At 38.4% G+C, this 22,543-nt stretch overlaps 1 protein-coding gene across 4 annotated transcripts in view; it reads right to left on the minus strand.

Moving 5' to 3' along the window:
• LOC121656615 (H-2 class I histocompatibility antigen, Q9 alpha chain-like) overlaps positions 1 to 10,373 on the minus strand; it is a 73,918-nt gene extending 63,545 nt beyond the window's left edge. For 3 of the 4 annotated variants that reach the window (XR_006013428.1, XM_042011704.1, XM_042011705.1), the window contains exons 1-6: positions 10,240 to 10,373; positions 7,089 to 7,355; positions 2,513 to 2,791; positions 2,009 to 2,299; positions 414 to 521; positions 132 to 149 (exon numbers count right to left, since the gene is read on the minus strand). Coding sequence is in view for 3 of the 4 variants with exons in the window: in XM_042011704.1 (XP_041867638.1) it covers positions 132 to 149; positions 414 to 521; positions 2,009 to 2,299; positions 2,513 to 2,791; positions 7,089 to 7,355; positions 10,240 to 10,309 (1,033 nt within the window). In the remaining variant the exon portion in view is untranslated. Of the gene's footprint in view, positions 1 to 131; positions 150 to 182; positions 217 to 326; positions 522 to 2,008; positions 2,300 to 2,512; positions 2,792 to 7,088; positions 7,356 to 10,239 lie in introns of those variants that run through there. The other variant, XM_042011706.1, reaches the window with a different exon arrangement.
• Between the last annotated feature and the right edge of the window lie 12,170 nt (positions 10,374 to 22,543).

Raw genomic sequence — 22,543 nt, forward strand, 5'->3', positions numbered from 1 at the left:
AAAAGCGTAATAATATTGTATTTTTAACCATTTTCATTTGTGTCTTTTATTAAATACAAACTTAAAATAACATCAAAATGTGACAGAAAAGCAGATTAGAAAGAAATGTTTAAATATTAAAAAATACTTACGGGTTGGGTTTTTGAACACTGAAACAGAAAAAAAGCATCTGAATTATTTACCATTCAGATTTTATTAAAGGAAACAGGAATAAATTCTGCTTTTTGCATCAGTAATATAAAACCTTTAAACTATTTGTAATCTAAACTGTAATTCTAAATGTAATTCTATTGACTGGATATTATCTGAGGCACCAGGTATTAAATAAATCATAACAGTATTCACTCCAACATCAGGATGTTATATAGAAGTAAAACAGGTTTTATGATGTAAAAACCTTTTGTGTTTCTCACCAATTCTTTGACTTTTCTTGAACCAGAATCCAACAACACCAACAACTACAGCCAGGACGAGCAGAACCACAACACCTCCGATAACAGCAGTGGTAAAACCTGAAGAATCTGAAACAAAAGTATTCACACTGTTAACTCCATGTTTATCTATGGATGATGTTAATCATCACTATTTTAGATGTGAGCATTTGAGGAAAACAAATGTCAGGAATAAGATTAACAAAAAAAAAGATGCTGAAAGTACTTTATTAAATAATAAATGTAAAATATCTAACAGAAACATCACTGTTTAACTTTCACTTATTAATGTTTTAACTGCTGCCCTGCTGAAGACTTTAATAAAGTATAAAACTATAGTTTGTTGGTAAGTTTACTACAGCCTGCATGGAAGAAAAACATTAATAAAAATCAACCTGTCAGAAGAAGGTTGAGGGTAAATGCAAATTCTGTTTTAAACACACATGTAAAGGTAAAATATCTATTATAAGACCTGAGACCAGCTCAGGATCACCTGTCACTGGCTTAAACACACAAACACAGAGACACTTGATCAGAAAACACACAAATAAAGTACAAAAACTCCACCCGACACAGAAAGAAGAGAAAATAACTGATAAGTTATGACTAAATAAATGAAAGTGAATACATACAACATTGTAAGTAAGCTTGAATGTCAGCAGCTTCTTTAAAGTAGTACTTTATAGTAGAATAAAAACATTAAATCTTAGGAAGTAATCTTAATTAATCTATAATGTAGTACAGTTTCTGATGAACCTGCCCTGATGATCTGTTTTAATATTCTCACATTTACGACACTATTATACAGGGGCGGCAGTGGCTCAGGCGGTAGAGCAGGTCGTCCAATGATCGGAAGGTTGGCCAGATGACTGGCTCCCGCAGTCATCTGTCGTTGTGTCCTTGGGCAAGACACTTAACCCTTCTTGCCTCCAGTGTTGGCATCGCTGGTGTATGAATGTGGGCGTAGGCGCAGACTGGCAGCCACGTTTCCGTCAGCTTGCCCCAGGGCAGCTGTGGCTACACACATAGCTTACCATCACCAGGTATGAGTGAGGAGTGGATGAATAATGGATGTATGTATGGATGTATGGATAATGGATAATGGCTTTGGGTGCCTTGAAAAGTGCTATATATATATATAATAATCTATAATAAATCTAATCCGTTATTATTATAAAAAATTTGTAATAATAAAAAATAATAATAATATAAAAAAAAAAATAGTAATAAATTGCTAATTGCAGACTGGACTGAATCATCTAGAACAATCTTCATCCTCATCAGGTTAAAGTGGGAAAAAGTGATCTGGGTCACAAAAGACCAGATAATAAATACATTATTAGCTCTTGAGTTTAATTTTATTACCTTCCATTTTGCTATAGAGTCTATTATAGAGCAAAGAGGACTGTGATGAGAAGCAGGATAATTAAAAGGAAAAGACATTAAATGGCTGGGAATCAGTACGCTGAGCCTTCTTCCACTGCTTTTTAAGCCCTAATATTTAATTACATGTTAATCATCTTTATTTCATACTGGTCAAAATAAAATAAATGAAATTTAAAAAAAAATATTCTTACGATCCTCCAGCTTCTCCAGTCTGGTGATCATTTCCTCCTTGGCACCAGAAGGCTGGAACACACACTCATACTTCATCCAGTCTTCAGGTGTCTTTGATGAAAGTTTAAGGTTAGAACTCATCTGGAAGGTTCCATCATTGTTGGGGAGGATCTCTCCTTTGTCCACCCCCTCATGAATCTCCTCTCCATCTTTCCTCCAGAACATTTCAGCTCTGTTGGGGTAGAAACCTGTAGCGTGGCATCTGATCATGGAGGAGGAAGGTTTCTGGAGGACAGATACTGAAGGAAGCTCTGGAGAATAAAGACAGTTTTAGTTCTTTATTAAAACTATTTCAGTTTAAGGTATTTTAGGCATTTTAAATGTTTTCGTTACACGTCACTATACATGCCACTTTGTTGAGTATAATTTGGGTAAACAGAGAAAAAGATGAGGAAAGTGTGACTGTCAAGTTGGATAAAACTTCAGCATCTTCCATTAAACTGAAACAGAAGATGTGATTTTACCTGTTCGAAGTAGAGAGCTCTTCCCATAGTTCACATACTTCCTCAGCCACTCTGGGCATACCTCAGTGAAGTAATGGATCACGCTGGCAGTATAAGCCCTGTTACTGTCCCACTTCCGTTTGGTAATGACAGCTTGTTGTTTTGGAGCAATCCATGTTTTTGTCTTCAGGTCTAATGCTATGAAGTCTTCACCATCATAACTATCCTGATTATAGCCATTAATCTCTCCAGTCTCATCATCCCACTCACATCCATACATCCACTGAACAATGTGAACACCTGTAAGAAAGAGAAGAATAATGCAGAAAACCAGCGTAGAATCCAACACAGTCACTTATTCATTGTTTATTTTTCCAGCCTGGAAGGTGATTGAGATGAAAGAGCTCATGTTCCAGGAAGTTCAGGTCAAAGTCATACATATAATAACCTGATACAGTCCTTTACCACAGGAACAAAGTTTATCAACACAACTGAGGGTAACATGTGTTTTTCTTTTTTATCCATGTCGTCAGTAGCAAAGAGAAGGATCGTGCACTTAAAGAGTGCACTAAGCCAGTTTCACTTTATTTTTCCAGTAAACTTGATGTAATTATGTCTCATGTTATCCCCACAGACTATTTGTGTGTTGTATGAACACAACCCATTTTAGTTCAGTTAATTAGCACTGAAATACCTCTGTTATCCAGAAGCAGGCAGTATTCAATATTAGCTGATCAGACAAGTCAAGTGTGACTTTAAAAAAAAAAATTAAAGCATGACACATTACATCAGTGCCATTAACATGTTAATGACATTCAGGGGTAGACAGGGACAAAAAAATTGTCCCTGGGATTTTGGCCCAAACTGGCCCATATATCATCATGCACACCTCAAATATTTGCACTCCCAAAAATGTGAATATCAAGCGTGTAACTCCTTTAAATCACTAAAACCATGCAGTAAGTTAGCAGGAACCAGGGAGAGTAGATACATTAAATATTTCTAAAAAGTATTTTTTGATAAATATAAATTCTATACTCCAGCACAGTGATGAATCTTAGAGCAGCATTCATCCTACTCTGTGTTTGGAGAAGAAAGAAAATAGAACAGACAAAAGAAATGATGGATCAGATGAAAACTGTTCCTGGGCAAAGTGTAGAAACAGTGTATCCAAGTCTGCTCTTCTCGTTTAGAGATGGTATCTCAACCAGGTTCAACAAAAAAATGAATGTTTTTTTTTTTTTTTTTTTAAACATATAACACACGACCACAGCCCACAACCAATAACAGGCTAATAAATAAAACCAAAAAAACTGCTGACTCACTGTTAATGTTGATGGACCAGTTAACTTTTACATTCTTCATCATGATCACAACCAGTTAACCAGCTGTTCTCCTGCTGGATACACTGACATCATCAACTAGCTCAGCTTTGACCTCCATCAACCCAAACAAGCTGATACACAAACTGGGGTCACTGGGACTGGGAGCGCTACTGTGCCGGTGGATCTTACAGACACCAGTTCATCAGGATCGGTTCCCTCACCTCCTCCACCATCACACTCAGCAGAGACACCCCCCAAGGCTGTGTGCTCTGTCCTCCCCTCATCTCTCAGTTTATAACAATGCCCTGATTAAATCTGTGGACAACCATCGTAGTTCTCATCAGTAACACTGATGAGGAAGTCTATAGAGAGGAAGTCTGTTCTGGTAGTCTGGTCCAGGGAGAACACTCAGATCCTGAATACAAAGAAGACAAAGGAGATGATCTTTGATTTCAGGAAAAGAAGGATAATCCATCTAAGACTGAGCATAAACGACAAGCAAGTGGAAAGAGTCAGCAGCTTTAAATTTCTGGGGGTCCACATCTCAGATGATCGCCCCTGAAGCATGAATACTGCCCACCTGATAAAAAAAAAAAGACCCAGCAGACTCTTCTTTCTGAGAACCCTCCAACGATGTGGCCTGGTAAAGGAGATGCTGACTAGATTCTACTGGTGCACAATAGAGTCCACAGTGACCTACTGCTGCATGGTGGGGTATTCTAGAGGGGAGTGGTAGCCTAGTGATTACAGAGGTGGGCTTGGGTCTGGAGAACCTGGGTTCAAGTTCCTGGGCTAGCCACATAGGTAAACAACTGTGGGCCCCTAAGCAAAGCCTCAACCCCCAACGGCTCCCTGGGCACTGGAATGTGGCAGCCCACTGCTCCTAGCAACTAGGATGGGTTAAGGAAGAGAAAGAATTTCCCAGCTTGGGATTGATAAAGTATAATAAAATTTAAAATTTAAAATTTAAAAATTAAGTGCGAGGCGGTGGACAGGAAGAGCCTGCAGCAAGGGTCAACAACAACCCAATGGCTCATCATCAGATCTCCACTGCCCAGGATAGAGGACCTCTAAAGAGCATCCTAAAGGACACCACACACCTGGGATGCTCTCACTTCTCCAGCCTCCCAACAGGCAGAATGAGGGCTCACGGAGCATGTACAAAGCTGCCCAGAAACAGCTTCTTTCCCCCTGCTGGACAGGCTGTTAAAACATCCACTCTGAACGTGGATAAATGCGTAATAGAGGGCAGTCATGTTGGTGCTCTCCAACATGTGCAATACTGTAACTGTGCCTGATTTGTATTCTGTTTATCACTGTGTATACTGTACGGACTATAGGCATGCAATACATATAATAACAACCGTAAATATATTTCTCTTTCTTTAAGTCTCTTCCTTTAATATTAGTATATTATTTTTTTTATATTTTCTACTGTATATATGTCTTTGCATTTGGATACTTTTATATATCATTTTTCCGCTGCTGACTATTAGTTTATCTGACCAACAAGAGAGCAGCCGCCTGCTCCTGTTCACTGCTTCTACATAGTGGAGAGGAAAGCAGAAAACAATCCAAACACAAGCAGACGGATCAGAAACAAGACGCTCCGCTGAAGATCTGCTTCCTGGATCTGAGTCATGTGCTTCTCCTGACTGACCCCCCCTTTAGGAAACCAGCAGCAGGTCCTGAGTCTGTTAATTCCAACAGAAGACGTGAACATGAACACAGATTCTGATCCATTCTTTTGTTTCAGTCTCTGAAAGAAACATTGGAGCCATTTTAAAGAAGCCACACATCCTCTGAACATTATAACACTGAACTGGGATTTTCCAAACCAACCAATCAGGAGAAAATTCACTTCATCCAAGATCTGTCTGTCTCAGCAGAACTCTGAGATCCGACACTAAAACTTCTTAGAAAAAGCTCAAATATACATATATAATATACATCATACATACATACATAATATGTACATACATAATATGTTGCACGTTACCAGACGACTGGGACTCTAACCAGCAGCTGGAGTTAACTGGTCTCTGATCCACAGTTGGAGCTACAGAACGGGACCAGAGGAAAACTAACGTCTTTATTCAGGCAGGAAGCATCTTTGTGGTTGTTTGTGTTCATTTTCAAGATGCACTAAATCTGAAAAGCTGAGATGTTCTCAGCTTTCAGTAGCGTCAGTTTAACTGCTGAGTTTCAGCATTAACGGACACTGGATCTAGATTTTCATTTTTTGCAGCTACTGGATGTTTTTTCAGTTTTTCTGTCTTTAGTAACAGAGAGATCATCTCTTCATGTCTTACACCTCCAGCTGGTCCTACAGCAAAAATCCAACTTAATAAAAATAACTGAATAAGAGCAGATGAGTGTGAATATTAACACAGAGTGTGTGTAGGTAATGAAGGAGAGCAGACAAGGACTGAACTGAAGTTTAAGCAGATCAGACGTCTGTAAAACTGCTCCATATATTGGTTGTCATCTACAGTTTTAAGATTTATTAACTAAAATGAAAAGAGAAAGCATTTGGATATTTTTCCACTGATTGTGTGTTTTGGTTGGAAATATTTACATTACAGTCATTTAGCTGACGCTTTTATCTAAAGTGACCTACAGTAGTTAGGCAGTAGTGTTAAGGGTCTTGCCTTAGGACCCAACTGGAAGGTGGGAATATTGGTCCCCAGGTGGAATCAAACTCTGGTTCCCGTATGGGAGACGGAAGCTCTGCCAACAGAGCTATCCAGCCACCTCTTTACAATAAGAGCATGAAAACAAAATGAAAACAGTGTTTTGCATTTAACTGGTTGAGTGCATAAAGTGAATTAACACGTTAATTAGTTATTGATCACAGTAAATATCACTAAATTAAGAGAACAGTTACATATTTTCTGAGGTTATCTAATGTCAGCAGGAAGGTGTCATATATCAGAGATGGAAACAGAAGGTGGAAATATTTTAAATCTCATGTTTTACTGAGACCTGCTGGCTGCATTATAACAGTATCAAAGGTCTGTGGTAACTTCCCAGAGTCGCCTGTAGGAGGTAACGTAGAGTTTATCTGACCAACAGGAAAGAAGCACCATCCCTGAAAACTGTGTATCGTTCCAGTATTTTAGCAGGAATTTGTATCAGTAAATTCTCTTAACCGATAAAATGACTTAACAGCTGGTTTGATATGTGAAATACGCTTGCATGCATGTGTGATGGGGAGGATGTCATACACAACAAACCCCACATTACCAATAAACAGTTAAAAACAAACAAACCTCCAGTTTGATTGAAGCGCTGCTTTGCAACTTCAATGTTGGCTTTGAAGATCTGCTGGGCACCACTAAAAACATCAGTTTGACCCTTCAAGTACTGTGGATCATCCTCAGTGTATTTCTTCATCCATTCCTGTTTGGGTTCTGCTTTCATGGTGTTGCTGTCATAGTGGATCATCTGAACATCATCAACCAGCCCAACAACCACAAACTCAGGGAAGTTTGGGACTTGTGAGGATCCGGTGTAGAAATACTTCAGAGAGTGAGTCACTGTAAAATAAATACATACATGTTGTGATTTCAGTGTTCAGAATTACAGAATATTAGTTTATAACTATACAAGAAATGAAATGATAATGATCTCTTCTGTATTTAAAACTAAAATAAAGACAAATTCTTGTCTTAAAAAAACTGTTCATGAAATTGTTTAATATTTCTGATTATTTTGACTAGAACGTGTATCCTGCATGAAGTTAGACATAAATGGATCAAATATTTATGATGAACCTTTTCTTACCGACTTTCTCTGACAACAGACTGTTCTTTGTCTTCACTGTAAAGTAAAACTTTCTGTTTAGTGCGACGATTGAGGCACTTTTCTTTAGTTATATTTGTGGCTTCTACTGCCTGCCAGGGTCACAGTTTGAACTAAATCGCTTCTTTTTAAGCTATTTACATCTCTTAAGTTCAGTATGTTTTCCTTTATACTTCTCAAAGATTTTAATTGCCACAGTTTTGATTTATTACAGTTTTTATATTCACAATATAAATTTTACATGACTGCACTTTTGGCATTTGAGAGTGTTTTGGTATTGGGTTTATCACCTTAATAAAAACTAAACAAAGGCAAGAAAAAAAAAAGAAGCACCAAACTTTTTTTCTGATTTTTATCTGATTTAAATTTGTTATTTAAAACTTCTGAGTAGCTTTGTTTAATACATCTTTGATTACCAATACTAAATTAAGTCCCATTGAATCCCATTTCACCCTTTGGCCCTACCACTTAGTCCTACCCCTCCGTTTTGCACGTTTGCGTGTAGGGGTGGGGGTGTCCCAATCTCTTTTAGGACAGAGGGGTAGGGGTAAGTGGTAGGGCTATATACCCCTTCAAACAAAGATTTTTCAGAAGCACACTTCAAACGGAGTGGTATGGAAAATTTCCCGTCCTATATGAGAAAGCAAGTGTTTCTACACACATCATGCTTTCTTGAGGTGAAGGCCAACACACAAAAAAGCCATAGAAAAAAAAAAAGAGTATGCCTGCATACACTGAATTTTAATTGCACACAAAAGTTCTACATTACATCCTACATAGGCCTGTTAAGATAAGCAATAAGTCAATTAATTGCATAGTAAGATAAGAAAATAATTTTTTTTTTTTTCCATATTATTTATTGTGTATGACAACAGGTTTCACTGTAGAGTATCTCGAATGAATGCTCTCGTTTCTTGCGGAGTGATCTCGCTCATGTCATTTTTGACAGCAGCATGTTGCAGCACGAGACCGTGGTGAACTACTAGCCTGTGCAAGTTGGTATGCCACATTTGTTTTACAGGGCTGCCAACTCTCATGCATCGGCTGTGAGACTCACGCATTTGAGTGGCTTCTCACGTTCTCACGCTAAACCTCCAATTTCTCACACTGGAATACACATCAAGAGCAATGTTGGCTAATCGAGAGGTTCAGGAGGATTCCCAGTGGGCCGCATTACTTTTGTTTTTTATTAAACAACAGCTTCTTGTGATTGATGAGTCAACCTATATTATAGATGTTATAATGAAGCCAGGTGGATGACACCAGTTTATTGGTCTAGCTATAAAACAGCCCGATATTGCTCATTTTATCTAAAAATGAATTTTAGTGTTATGTAATTGGACATCCTAATAAACTGTACTGTAGAATAATCGATAGTTAAAAACTGTGCAACTGTTATTAATATAAACTGTTTTCATGAATATGAGAATATTGAAATTATTGTGAAGCCGTCTTGCTTTTCCATTTGTTTCTTTGAAAACGATTCAAGATAAAAATCAAATACTCTGATCTAAACTGTAGTCTTGTATCAATCAGTTTTTAATTTAATAAAATGTCTTGGGATGTAAATGTAACACAAAAGCTTACAATTGTGGCTCTCTGTCGCCTAAAACAGAATTTTCTACGAAAAGGTCATTGTTCAGATGCATCATGTATGTTGTTATATTAGCTCAGTGGTTCCCAAACGTTTTTTGCAGGCCCCCCTTTTCATTGACAACAATAATGTCACCCCCCCCCCCCCCCCCCCTTTTTTTAGTTTATTGGCTGTTTCTTTGTTAACTACAGTCAAAACCATGTCAGTGGCAGAAGGAATGATCAACTCATCTGCTATAGTATGAGATTTTTAAAACCAGGAAACTCTGCAAACTAGTTGAGCTTTCAATAAGACAGATGCTGCTTTAGTAAAACAACTTTGCTATATGTGATAGGTGAGTAGTTTATTTCTAAAGTATTCAACAGTCTTTTCTTTGTATCCAGGATGACAAGTCCCCATGTATTGTTACTATTTGTTATTTTTGGCTTCATACTGTCAGATTCTAATATTTTGATACATACAACACACTGTGGTCTGTCTTCATTACCCACCATTGACCATTATCATTACTTGAACATTACCTGACCATGCCTATGGACGCAAGATATGCCTCATCATATTTTCTACACGTTTTTAATTTTTTTGGTAGTTGAAATCTCTGTTCTTGATAATCATTGTTTGCCTATTGTTAGTTTCACAAATTTGTCCATGTTTTGCTAGCAGTGTTAAACTGCTAGTATAAAAGTGTAAAAGTTTTATTTAGCCTTGCTGCGCCCCCCACTGTCACTTATTAGCTAAACTATTATTAATTTACTTCCGCGCTCCGCAATTGCGGCGCCATTTTGGAGCGTTTGTTGTGCGGATTAGTGAATAATAGTTAATAGTTAAATTTATAGAGCAAATAACTGGAGATAAAACGGCAAATAGCCAGCCTTACTAATATTCGTATAGAGAAAAAATACATTTTCTTTTAAACTTCAATGAATTTCAAGAAATCACGTCTCCTTGTTTTGTAAACAAATATTGTGAGATAATTTTAATATTAGTGGTAATCTATCTTAATCAGTTATTAATTCCTGACTTACCAGCCGCAGCGCTGTGTAATCCCAGGAGAAACATAAAGATCTTCATCATGAACACCTGAATATTCAGCATTCGTCTCTCTCTGTGTTTTTCCTCCGTCTGAACTTCCGGCTTCAGTGTGAGAGATAAGGTAGGAACGGCAGAACTACAAAAAAACAGACGTCATGCTCAACCTGAACCAATGGGATTTTTACTTTAGTGTCAACGTCACTTAAATCTGGGGTAAACTGACCAACTGGGGTTACCAACGAAAGTGAAAGTTAAATCCTGTAAATTTCAGTCAGTGTAACATGATGGAGAGACTTGAGGACTTCATTAGGTTTTTGTAGCCCACCTTTTCCTGACAGGAGTGTTTGACCTGCGATGCTCAGACCTGTTGTGTGATATTTCTTTGTAATTAATTGGGTGAAAAGTGCTTTTCTTGGTAGTTAGAAGTCCTTGAGAACGACTAACTAATACTCAGGAGCTTATGAGTAAGAAATTATTCATATTTTGAAATAAGTTATTTTGGATTAAAAACAGTAATGAAAAAATATTTAAAACACATTTATAATTTAATTAATTTTACAGTGAGTTTCTATGGTGAGGTGCCCCCTCCAGTGTTACAGTTCATATCTGTGATTTCTGGAGGCCACCAACAAATAAGCTGTTTAATTGTTCAGGGCACTAACACTTACAGGGCAGACAGGACACAAGGCAGTAGATATGAAAAGGTCTATTTAAGTTTACATATTAAAAAAACAACAACAATATTTCTGTCAAACAGGATAAAGTGGACACTGAAAAAGGACTGAATCAAATCAAATCAATTTTTTTTATATAGCACTTTTCATTCACAAAACAATGCAAAGTGCTGTACATAATAAAAACAAATTATGCATACTAAAACCAAAATTTAAAAGCCTTCACACATCAAAGAATATAACAAAAATAAAAAAGCACAACTCATAGTAGTTCATACACAATCACACACAAACTCACATACAAACAAAGCCCATGTACACTCCCCCTAGTCACCCTAACCCCATTCTGTACAAACATGAACTCCCATCAATAATAACTGTCTCTGAAAAAATAATAATAAAATTAAAACATCTGGCTCGACACTGCTGTGAGGAAATGATATCTTGGGGATCCAGTCACACCGGAAGCCAGCCCACCCGTTACCACAGAGGGCGCCACCACAGGAACCACCCAGGTGAGGACAGGCCGGGGTCCACAGCCACAGGGTTGCAGTGCAGGACCCCCACCCACCCAGACAAGGGCAGTCACCATGGCAACAACCCTGCAGACAGAGCATGCAGAGACTGTTGATGTTTTTAAAAAGAGGCTCAAGACTTACCTTTTTATCTTAGCTTTTAACTAAATTTAGTTTGATCTTAATTTATTTACATCGTTTATTTCACGTTTTATTTTCCTTTTACTCAACTGTTACTTTTTGTCTGTCCGTCCGTCCGTCCATCCACCGATAACAAATTTTGCTGTGCGAATAATTTTCTCAGAAATTATTGCAATAAATGATAACATTGCGCAAAGTGATAATGTTGTCATTTTGAGACAATTTTCAACTAATATAATGACAATGCCATAATTATACAAGTACACCCTTTCAAAGATCAATTAACTTTCATTTCTAAAGAACATTTTACACTGGAACTGGAAGACATTTTAAATAACATAACAAAAACAAGATTTTTGTCCAAAAGTAATACAGCCCACTGGGAATCCTCCCAAACCTATAGATTAGCAGGCATTGCTCTTGACATCTATTTCAGCGTGAGAAATTTAGCGTTTAGCGTGAGAGCGTGAGAAACTACATGCATGTTTCACGGGCAAAGCATGAAAGTTGTCAGCCTTGTAAAACCATGGTCTCGTGCGGCAACATGATCCTGTCAAGTATGACACGAGAGAGATTACTCCGCAAGAAACGAGAGCATTCAGTCGAGATACTCCATAGTGAAACGTAATGTCATACACAGTCTATGGTTAAGTAAGATAGAAGAAAAAAAAAAAAAAAAAAACACCTAATGAAAACTCTTCGTGCTCAGTTTTTCTTACCGTGCAGTTTATTGACTTATTACTTATTGCGACAGGCCTAGTTGCTGGCTCCTGGTGTGGATTCCCATGATAATACAGTTTTTCTCAGTCTCTTTGGTTCATTTCTCACATCAGAATTAACATTTGTATAGCAGTTAGTGTGTTTCTCACAACAATTAGGACAAACTGCAGGACCTTCTGGATAACTTGCAAAAGTGTCACTTGCTAAAAATAGTTCATTTTTCAAAAGCAAGTATTTATGTCAATGAAGCTGTCAGAGCCCTCAAAATGAAAAGTCCTGTCACCATTAGGTACAAACTAGGTACTCAAATGGCTTAGTCATGTTTTCATTATGACAGTCTTATGTGTAAGTGTTTTTGAATACAAAAAAGTCAGATAATGCTAAAATAAAAAAGATAAAATGCAAGAAATAAAGTTCCAGTGTGGGGAAAGACAATATTAAAACATGATTCCACCTTAAAAGAACCAGATGTTGATTTTGACTTCTAAATAAAAACTAGTGAAATGCAGCAGAGAACAGGTGGGTCTTTAACCTGGATTGAAATAAACTGAGTGCTTCAGCTGATCGGAGGCTTTCTGGGAGTTTGTTCCAGACATGTGGAGCATAGAAGATGAATGCAGCTTCTCCATGTCTGGTTCTGACTCTGGGAACTGATAAGAAACTGGAACCAGATGCCCAAGACAGCACTAGACTACATGTACAGCCATTTTAAAACTATGATAAAGTTACACGTTTCTGTTGTTAGTGGTGTAACTGAATACATGACAAAAAATATTTTTTTTTCACATTTTCACTTCATACAATGTTTGGCATCTTACAGTAATTTGTTCACAGCATTATGCAATGTATGTTACTGTATAATGTATGTTTGTCACTGAACATACTAAATCTCCTGTGCATCAAGACGTTCCTGTCGATCTGGTCACATATTTTCATCGAAGTCACATCGGATATCATCTCTTGCAATGCACCAAGGAAAGTATCTCCTCAAGCGGCGAATCTCTGCAGGACTCTGTTGTGATCTCATTGCATCCTGCATCCATGGCTACTTGGACAGCCATTTGTATGTGGATGCTGGTCATACACCGTCCGCCTCTGGGCAGAGAAAAACACCTCTATTAGATTTAGTGAAACTGAGGGTCAGCTGAGAGCAGTTGTTCAATTTAGGAGACATTCCAGGAAAATACTACAAAGAAATGTTTCTGCTTGACAGATTTTGACAACTAGCTTAACATTTTGCATGTAATGACTCAAGCAATGAAATGAGGACTATTCATTTTATTGGGATTGACTATTCTGCAATTGTAGTTAATTTTGACTGATATGCTCAAAGCAAATGATAATAATAATAATGGGGGGGGGGCTGCTGCTTTGTGTGTGTGTGTATACATGTGTGTGTGTGCGACTGTGTAAAAGACTTAGTGTTTTTTCTTTATTGCTATGTAGTTCTATTTTGATGTGTGTAAAGGCTTGTTTTATGCAGAATTGCTTTTTTTAGATTCATAATCTAAAAGCAGGTTTGATAAATAAGAATGTCCAAAACCATTAAAACATTTATAAAATCCCATAATGCTGTTGTTTTGGCATGTCAATCAGGACATGGCCACAAACGCTCTTTCCTCTGTGACAGTAGTCAGTAGCAACGTCATGCTACAACTGTCACCTTGCTACCCCTTTCCAAAAATAGCGAAAAGAAAGGCAGAAAACAGGAGCTGTCTAGACAAGTGGGAGGTAGAATATCTGTTTACACATGTAAAAGATGGACCCATTTGTCTTGTATGTAGAGCCAACATAGCTATAACTAAGGAGTAGGCTACAAAATTAGACGACACTATGAAACGAAACACTAAGACAAGTACAAGGACCTGGACATGACTCCAAGAAGCCAGAAAGTAGAGATGAAAAGAAGTTTGATTTCACAACAGAATAAAGCCACATCACAAAGTGAGGCTTCTGTAAAGGCTAGCTATACTGTGGCAGGCTGGCAGCAGAGATCGCAAAATAAGCCCGGCTCTTTAATGAGGGAGAGTTTGTGAAACAGTTTGAAAAAAGAAAAAGTTTGTGACCTCGTGTGCCCAGAGAAAAAGCAACTATTTTCAAATGTGTATTTTCAAATATGCCAGTTTCTGGAAAGCAAAGGGATGGACACAGCGGAGCTCTGGGAGCGAAAGTTTCTGTGTGAGTTGGCCTTTTTGTGTGACATCATGAGCCATCTCGATGCAACAAGATTTCAGGGGCAGGCACACATACATACATATTTATATATATATATATATATATATATAGAGAGAGAGAGAGAGAGAGAGAGAGAGAGAGAGAGAGAGAGAGAAGGATAAAGAAGGACAAGATAAAGATAAAAATCACAATAAGAATATCAATAAGAAATTAGTTACAATAATCTATATAGCCAGATACAGGATGAATCCTACCAGTGAGTAATGTGTACATTATTGTCAATATGATTAACAGTATGAATGTAAATGTAGTTCAAAGTGTAAATGTATAAATGTTTGTATAGCAGTGGATGTTACTGCTATAAGGAGAGGTTTTACAGTTTGATGGCCACAGGTAGGAATGATTTCCTGTGTGGTTCAGTTGCTGGGTGCTCCAGCTGGGTGGGCGGTGCAGAGGGACACAATGTAAATAAAAAAAATTATCTGTACTTATATGGCACTTTTATCCACAGCGCTTTACATATACATCACATTCACCCATTGATGGCAGGAGCTGCCATGCCACGACCACGACCCAGCAGGAGCAAGTATGTCATGGTCCATGCATTCACACACCTCCTCCTTCCGCCTGACCATATTTGGAGGATGAAGCATCTCTGCCATCAGGACTGCGCAGCTGAATGACAATGGGCTGATTACCCCTCTCGTATAAGAACCCCAGACGTATCTTCAGTCTTCGCTGGATTGTACTACAGCCTGTGGTAAATAGCCGTGAACTAAGTCTTGTCGCAATATCGTTACTTGTTGTTTACTCACCTGTGTTCTCTGTCCCCAAGAACCCGACCCGGAAAACCACGGTCCACTCGAAGAGTCCTGTCTGCCCGCTCCAGCGATCACATCACCATTGCCACTGTTTGTCATAATAAATCATTCACTTTACTCTCCGTGCTCTCGTTTCCTTGGATCCACAACACCAGCCGTGACAAGTAAGGGTTCAGTGTCTTGCTGCCGGGATCGATCCAGTAATCGTTGGCTTACAGGACAACCACTCTACCCACTGAGCCATGCCACCCTACAAGTATCCCTATTAACCAGGTGGACAAGGAGTTGCTGGAATTAAAGACTGTCTTGACAGAAATTGGGACAACAATTTAAAAAGCATTGTGTAAGAATAAATAAATAAAAGGAAATCCACCTCGTGTGTTTCATTAGCGCTGCATAACTTCTAGACCTCCAGCCTCCAGTCTTTGTCCCACTCTGCTGGAGTGAAGGACCAAAGCTACTTTTCACACTGACTGCTACATGCTGGCAGCAGACTGTCACCTTTTTTAGCTGGATGTCAGGGCTGGGCGATATGGCCTAAAAATAAAATCTCCGATTTTTTCATTACCAAATCCGATTTCCGATTTTAATAGATTTTTTTTCTTTTCTTTTACAAAACATAAATAAACTTATTAAAAACATTTATTTATTTATATAAATTAATGCCAGCAAAAATAAAGAATATAATGTCAGAACTTTTCCACCATATATACGACTTCATATCTTACATAGAAATATGCGACACAATGCATCCGCGATCTCTTTCCATCTGGATCCTTATCATACAGGATCCACTGCAGAAATAATTCCCCTGATAAAGGTTGTCTCTTAACTAGAGTTTGCAGGCTAAAGTTGACTTCTGCATCTCATAGAGAGCAGCATTTCTTACTGCAGTTATACACACAGCTAAATCCCAGGCATGAGTGAAGGGTCACTTCACTGAAAATCTGTCAGACAAACACCGTTCTGGTGTGGAGGGAGGGCTAAGTCTGCTGCTAACTAACTATGGAAAAAAAAACCCGATTTTCATAAATGGAAAATTTGACTTATCGATTTTATCGATTAATCGCCCAGCCCTTCTGGATGTATAACATATAAGTTTGTTTCACAATGACAGAACATATTTTAGTGGTTGAGGTTCTTATTAATATCATCTCCCTTTTTCCTGAAAATCTTGTTTTTTTCCCCCCGAGCGTGCTCTCTTAGGAGAATTGATATGAAATCTGCATCTTTATTAATTTCTGCAAACAGCTTTAATATCTAACATGTGGTATGAAAGGTAATGTAGGTAGGTAGGAACATTTTCCCGTCAAGTTTGTTTTTTATAAATCCCAAAAGTTGACTATATTTGCTCTATGCCATTTTTCTTTTTTTTTACCTACGCCAGCTTTATAAATAAGGCCCCAGGTGCGGGAGAGAGCAGCAGCAGCAAGCCACGGCAGTGGAAGAAGGGCGTGACATGCTGTATACGTGCAGTGTAGCGACCCTGCCAGGCTCTGTGAGAACTGCTTGCAACATATTGCCCATAAATTGGTGCGAGCAAACCAGACACTGTTGCCAGATTCCCTGACAGAAGCACCACCAAGAAGACAGTGCTCAGTTTGGAATCTATGGAGGCTGTTTACATAAGACAGAAAGGGTTGCCATTTGGCAGTTAATTTTGCAGCAGAGCCTCTAAGAGAGAACTTAATTTTCTCTAACTTGAAAAAGGACAACATGTCTTGTAGGCAGGATACTGCTGTCGGGGTACCAGGTGATTTCCAAGACAATAGGATCCTTCTTCGGGCAATAAGAGAGGAAAATGCTATAATATTTAAATCCTTGGTAAGTTGCAAACTGCACAGTAACTTCAACTATGACTGTCAAAGGATCTAGTTGTAATTCAATCTTTAAAATGTCAGAGGGTTGTAAAAAAGACACCCCAAAATGACTACCATTCCCGACAGAAAAAACTAATGACTAAGGTCAACAGGAGTATGGCGACATCTATCACATCTATTTTCTACAATTGTATTAATTTTTGCTAGTTTAGCTTTAGAGCAATGAAGTCTGTAAAGCACCTTAAATTATATGAGACCCAGCCTTGCACATGAGGTGGTAGAACTAATCCTTTCCCTGTATTATGATGCCAGTTATTGGTGTGCTGCACTCAAGATAACTTCTGCTAACATAGTTGTCCTTCTGGCTTGATTTTATGGTACAAATGCTGAAAAAAAAAATCTTAAAGGATATTTTTCAGCTTTTTAGTTTTAAAAATTAACTCATGAATAAATACATATAAATTATGACAAAAAACGTTTGACTTAATAGCTTAACATTCAGGTTTTGTAGGCAGTAAAGGAAATGAAAACAAATAGGTAAAAGTGTTTTTCAGATCAGCTGGAGGAAAACAAAATTAAGGATTCACTCAGTCCTTATAGAATATAGAATATATAGAAAATACAGAATAGACAAGTCTAACTATGTAAATGAATCTGCAGTTAAAAATAGTTAGCTTACAGAGCTAAAAGAGCTGTTTTTCCTGCTGACTGCCAGGACACATGGACACCCCTTATAAATTACAATAGTATAAGAATGTGCAACAGTCTCTGGGTTCTGATATCCAGCCCTGTCCAACAGACATGAAAGTGGTCTGCCGTCTGCCTCCAGTCAGAACAGAACCGAACACACCCCGACTATGGTTCCCTGAACCCTCTTAATAGTTACACTCGCCTCCTTTCTACACATCAGTTTCCTAACTAAATATGCAGTTGCTGGGGAGAATCACGTGGGTCATCGGATCGCCAGTTCCTCATGGTTCCCATCCGGTACTGGCTTATTGTTTTCTATAAAGCAGAAATAGAAGCACATACACTCATATAAGCACAACAATAAATGTCACTAACCTGCTGGTTTTTGAGGGCAAAAGAGGGCTTGTTCCTCAGTTGAACCAGATACTCTGCCAGGCTGTCGACCCTGTTCATGCCCGGAACACTGGACTCATCAACAGCCTGAAAAACCAAATAAAAAACAATGAGGTCTGACTGTGAGCAGGCAGCGTGGACTCATTTACTGAAATATCAGTAGACTTTATTTATCCCAAGATAGTAGGGTCACCTGGGAGGCACCAGCTAATTAGAAGGAGGAGGTGGATGCAGGGTCCAAACAGGGAGCAACCACTGAGGAGGAGGTGGCAGTGCAGTTCTTTGTTAAATGGACATCCTATGCATCTTCACAGTGCACGTTTTCCTGAACTGATTTACATACTAATGCACAAAAACAGTAAAGGCCATTCACTGTACCTTTTGGTAGAAATCATGCCTTGGCGCTGGCCTGTTGCCGGCTCCTGGGGGCCAAGCTCCAGCGCTGGGAAAGGCCCTCAGCTTTGACATTCATTCCCCATCTCCCATGGTCTTGTGGCTTTTTGCCTTGGTTGTCATCTAAAAATAGCATTGACTTTAATTATTGTGTGTTCATCAAAATACAACACGAATACAGTGAAACTAATTAGATCATACTTACTGTAAATTTGGAATCAATTCTTTAACTCTTTAAGGTGCACAGAGTCCAAGTCTAATTAAACTTTACTATTATTTATTTATTTTTTTTTATATTTTTTTTTAGGGCTGTTCTTTAATTGTACGCAGGTTTATCTCACTGAGCTGCTGTTCTTTACATATTTTAGTTACTAGTTGCTCCTGTTCCCTTCATTAGCTGCAGGGTTTTCACACAACAACGTGCATTTCATAATTAGTCCATATAATGTATCTTGCAAAGCTCCCGCGCTCTTATGAAATTAACACGATTCGCTTTTTAACCAAAATCATTTTCTTGCAGAAAAGAAAAACAAAACTAAAGAAACAAGCATAATGGTGTTCTCAGCTCACTAAGCTAACAGATGTTTACATTTTTAGACAACAAAAATTAAAGGACAGAACATCTGTTTATGACAGAGGACACAGAGATAAATTAGCAGGTCATTAAAATAAATATAAAAAGTACAGGTACTCACTCTGATTGCAGATATTTTACCAAGTGATGCCACTCTTTTTCCCAACCAGTGATGGAAAAACCCAAAGGTGGCTCGTCCGACAGAAGCTCCACAATTGGCTCCATCAATTATCAGTTCAAATCAAATCATCATCAAATCAAACTTTATTTATAAAGTACTTTTCATGCTTGGGCAACACAAAGTGCTTTACATGAAAAATCAATTCTTCCATATTAAAACAAAAATAAACAGCATAACAGGAGAAAAAAAAATTACAGTTGCACGCAGGAACATGCATTTATACACACATAGCATATCCCATATCATGGGGATCCATCCACACCAGGAGCCAGTCAACCCATGTCCTACAGAGGCTGCTTTCACGACAACCACCCGATCAGGACAGACCGGGGCCCACACCACAGCCATAAGGCTGTAGTATAGGGCCCCAGCCACCCAGACACGGGCGATCGCAGCAACAACCCCAGACTGAGCAGGCAGAGCCCCCGGCATGGAGGATCCCTATGAGGAAAACACTGGAGTAAAAATAAATACTAAATAACCTTAAGAAACAATAAGCTAAGAGTAAGTAAATAAATAAATGAACAGATAAATAAAATAAATACAATTGAGTAAAATGACATGAAAATAAAATAAGACAAACAAAGTTAAAAGGTTAAGATCAAATAAAAATTAGTTAAAAGCTAAGCTAAAAAGGTAGGTCTTAAGCCTCTTTTTAAAACATCAACAGTCTCTGCAGCCCTGAGGCTCTCTGGCAGGCCATTCCACAGACGAGGGCCGTAACAATGGAAAGAGGCCTCACCATATGTCTTGGTCCTCACCCTTGGAACAACTAATAGACCGCTACCAGAGGACCTCAGGGTCCGCGAGGGTTCATAATTTAAAAGCAAGTCGGATAAGTAAGAGGGCCCAAGAGCATTAAGACATTTATAAACTACTAAAAGAACCTTAAAATCAATCCTGAAACACACGGGGAGCCAGTTTTCATGCTATGCATTGATTGGACTGATGTCCAATATCATACTGGAAAGGGAAACTACAGATTGGAGGAGAACGGAGTGCAGTAGACTCTCCTCAGCAAGTACCAAAAAGTGTTTTGCTTTTCTTCCACAGATGTTGGAATTAAATTGTGTTAAAATATATAAAACAGTGAAATTTCTCTTGCCTGGCCAGGCAGCTGTCGGGGCACTCAGCACCCCTAAACCTCCGATCAATCACCCCTGGTTTATACACTATGGCCCTGATCTATTAACGCTTTGCGTGTACTAAAACAGGTGCAGACGGCTTTGCTCCGCTAAAATCGGCCCAAGCTTATCTATCAAAGCCGCAAACATGGAACTGCGTCAGTTATCCTGGCAAAACTGCGCCGCTCTCCACTTTGCGTTTCTGAAGCTACTGCATATGCATTATGGGCGTTCCGGCCAGAAAGTGCACATTAGTGGGAGGAGACTATGCAAATAAATCTGGTTTGCGCAGCAGTGGGATTCATGTAGCCCGCAAATAGTTTGCGGTGTTTATGTTTGCTCTAAAAATAGCGTTTCTGAAAAGCAGGTGCTAATTGGCACAACAGTATACGCGCAATGGCTGCAGTAATAATTTTAAGGAGGAGGCACAGACACCATGAAAGGCGACTAAGATAATGCATTTTTTTCTATTATATTAATATATTTAGAATGCCAGAGAAGAGGATTGTGGAGACGATCCAGCGTTGCAATATTAGAATTGCTGGATAAGTTTAAAGACTTTATCATGCCTGTCTTTTATTATTATTATTATTATTATTATTATTATTATTATTATTATTATTATTATTTCTTTATAGCTTTTAAACCTTTATTATTTCTTATTTGTTCCTTGCATGTTTTTATATGTACAATACCTTGGTTCCTAAAGGTTGTTGTTAGTGTGCCTTATAAATAAATTGAACTTGAATATGAAACTATATTGCAGCATTTCTGGTGATATTTAAATTCTTCCCCTCTAGCTCAGCTAGATTTTTGTTTGCCTCCTCCACTAATATTTCGACTTCAGTTGGCTCGAACTTCATTTTACGTTGACGAAGCAACAGCGCTGCTAAATCCTCATTTAAATACTGCTGTTTGCTCCGCAAATGATAACAGGAGCAGTCTTAATAGATCAGGCGCTAATCGTAGAAACATAACCAGAGCAAAACTGCGCCGCAAATGTTAAATAGCGCAGCAGTTTTGCCCTCGTCATAACTCAGCCCCTAAGTGTTACAAAGGTCCACACACAAATAGATTAGATTTACGAGTTTTAATAATGAATAGATCTCACACAAGGCTTCTTACGGATTGAAGACAGAAGATAGAAGACAGAAGCTCTGAAGAAGACAGACATGGAGCAGAAAGATGTTTTGCCTCCCATGTTGAGCTGAACATTACGGGGGAGCTAAATGGAGGATATTTGGTTCCTCTTGATACTTGATTAATGATCTTCATTTTGGATATTGCTAAGTTATATTTAACATTAAGCTTATGCTTCATCCAACTCCTTTTCTAACATGTCGGGTTTATATTATTTATTTTTATTTTATACATACTATTTTTTTATTTTGTTTTGAGTATGATAATTTGTTTTGTTTGCTTGTTTTCTTGTTTGAAATAAAGCAAAGCAAAAAGTTGGACCTGACATAAGAAACCAGGGAAGGGGAGTGTGAGGAAAAGAGGGGGAGAGAAGAAAAAAGAGACAGAGATACAAAAAGCAACCACCACCATTCATTCGTGCATTTTCTGTACCGCTTAGTCCAATACAGGGTCACAGGGGAGCTGGAGTCTATCCCAGCAATAAGCAGGTGAGAGGCAGGGTACAGCCTGGACAGATTGTCAGTCAATCACAGGGTCAACACACAATTATACAATCAAAACAGAAAAAACAGCTTCTAGAAACGTCATGGCCTCTGTAAGAAAATAAAAGCAGACAAACATCAGGAGCACCTATAAGAAGAAAGACTGATAAAAACAAGATAGCAACAACATGAACAACAACAATAAGACTGTAGCTATTGGTATTAAACTTCCACAGCAACACAGTGACTGTGCACAATAAATAGAATGAAAAGGCCCACCACAGAGAAAACAATGCACCCCACCCAGAGGATGGAGGAGCCCCAGCCAGAGGCCCCACAGCCACAGAGCATGGGCCCCAGGGGGTCAGGGATAGTGGCTGCATTGTTTAATCAAATTTAATAATCCAAGTCATGTTGTGTTTTGCTATATGATTAGTCTGTTTATGTACATTTT

The sequence above is a fragment of the Melanotaenia boesemani genome, chromosome 17, assembly GCF_017639745.1.
Source record: "Melanotaenia boesemani isolate fMelBoe1 chromosome 17, fMelBoe1.pri, whole genome shotgun sequence".
NCBI classification, from domain to species: Eukaryota; Metazoa; Chordata; class Actinopteri; order Atheriniformes; family Melanotaeniidae; genus Melanotaenia; species Melanotaenia boesemani.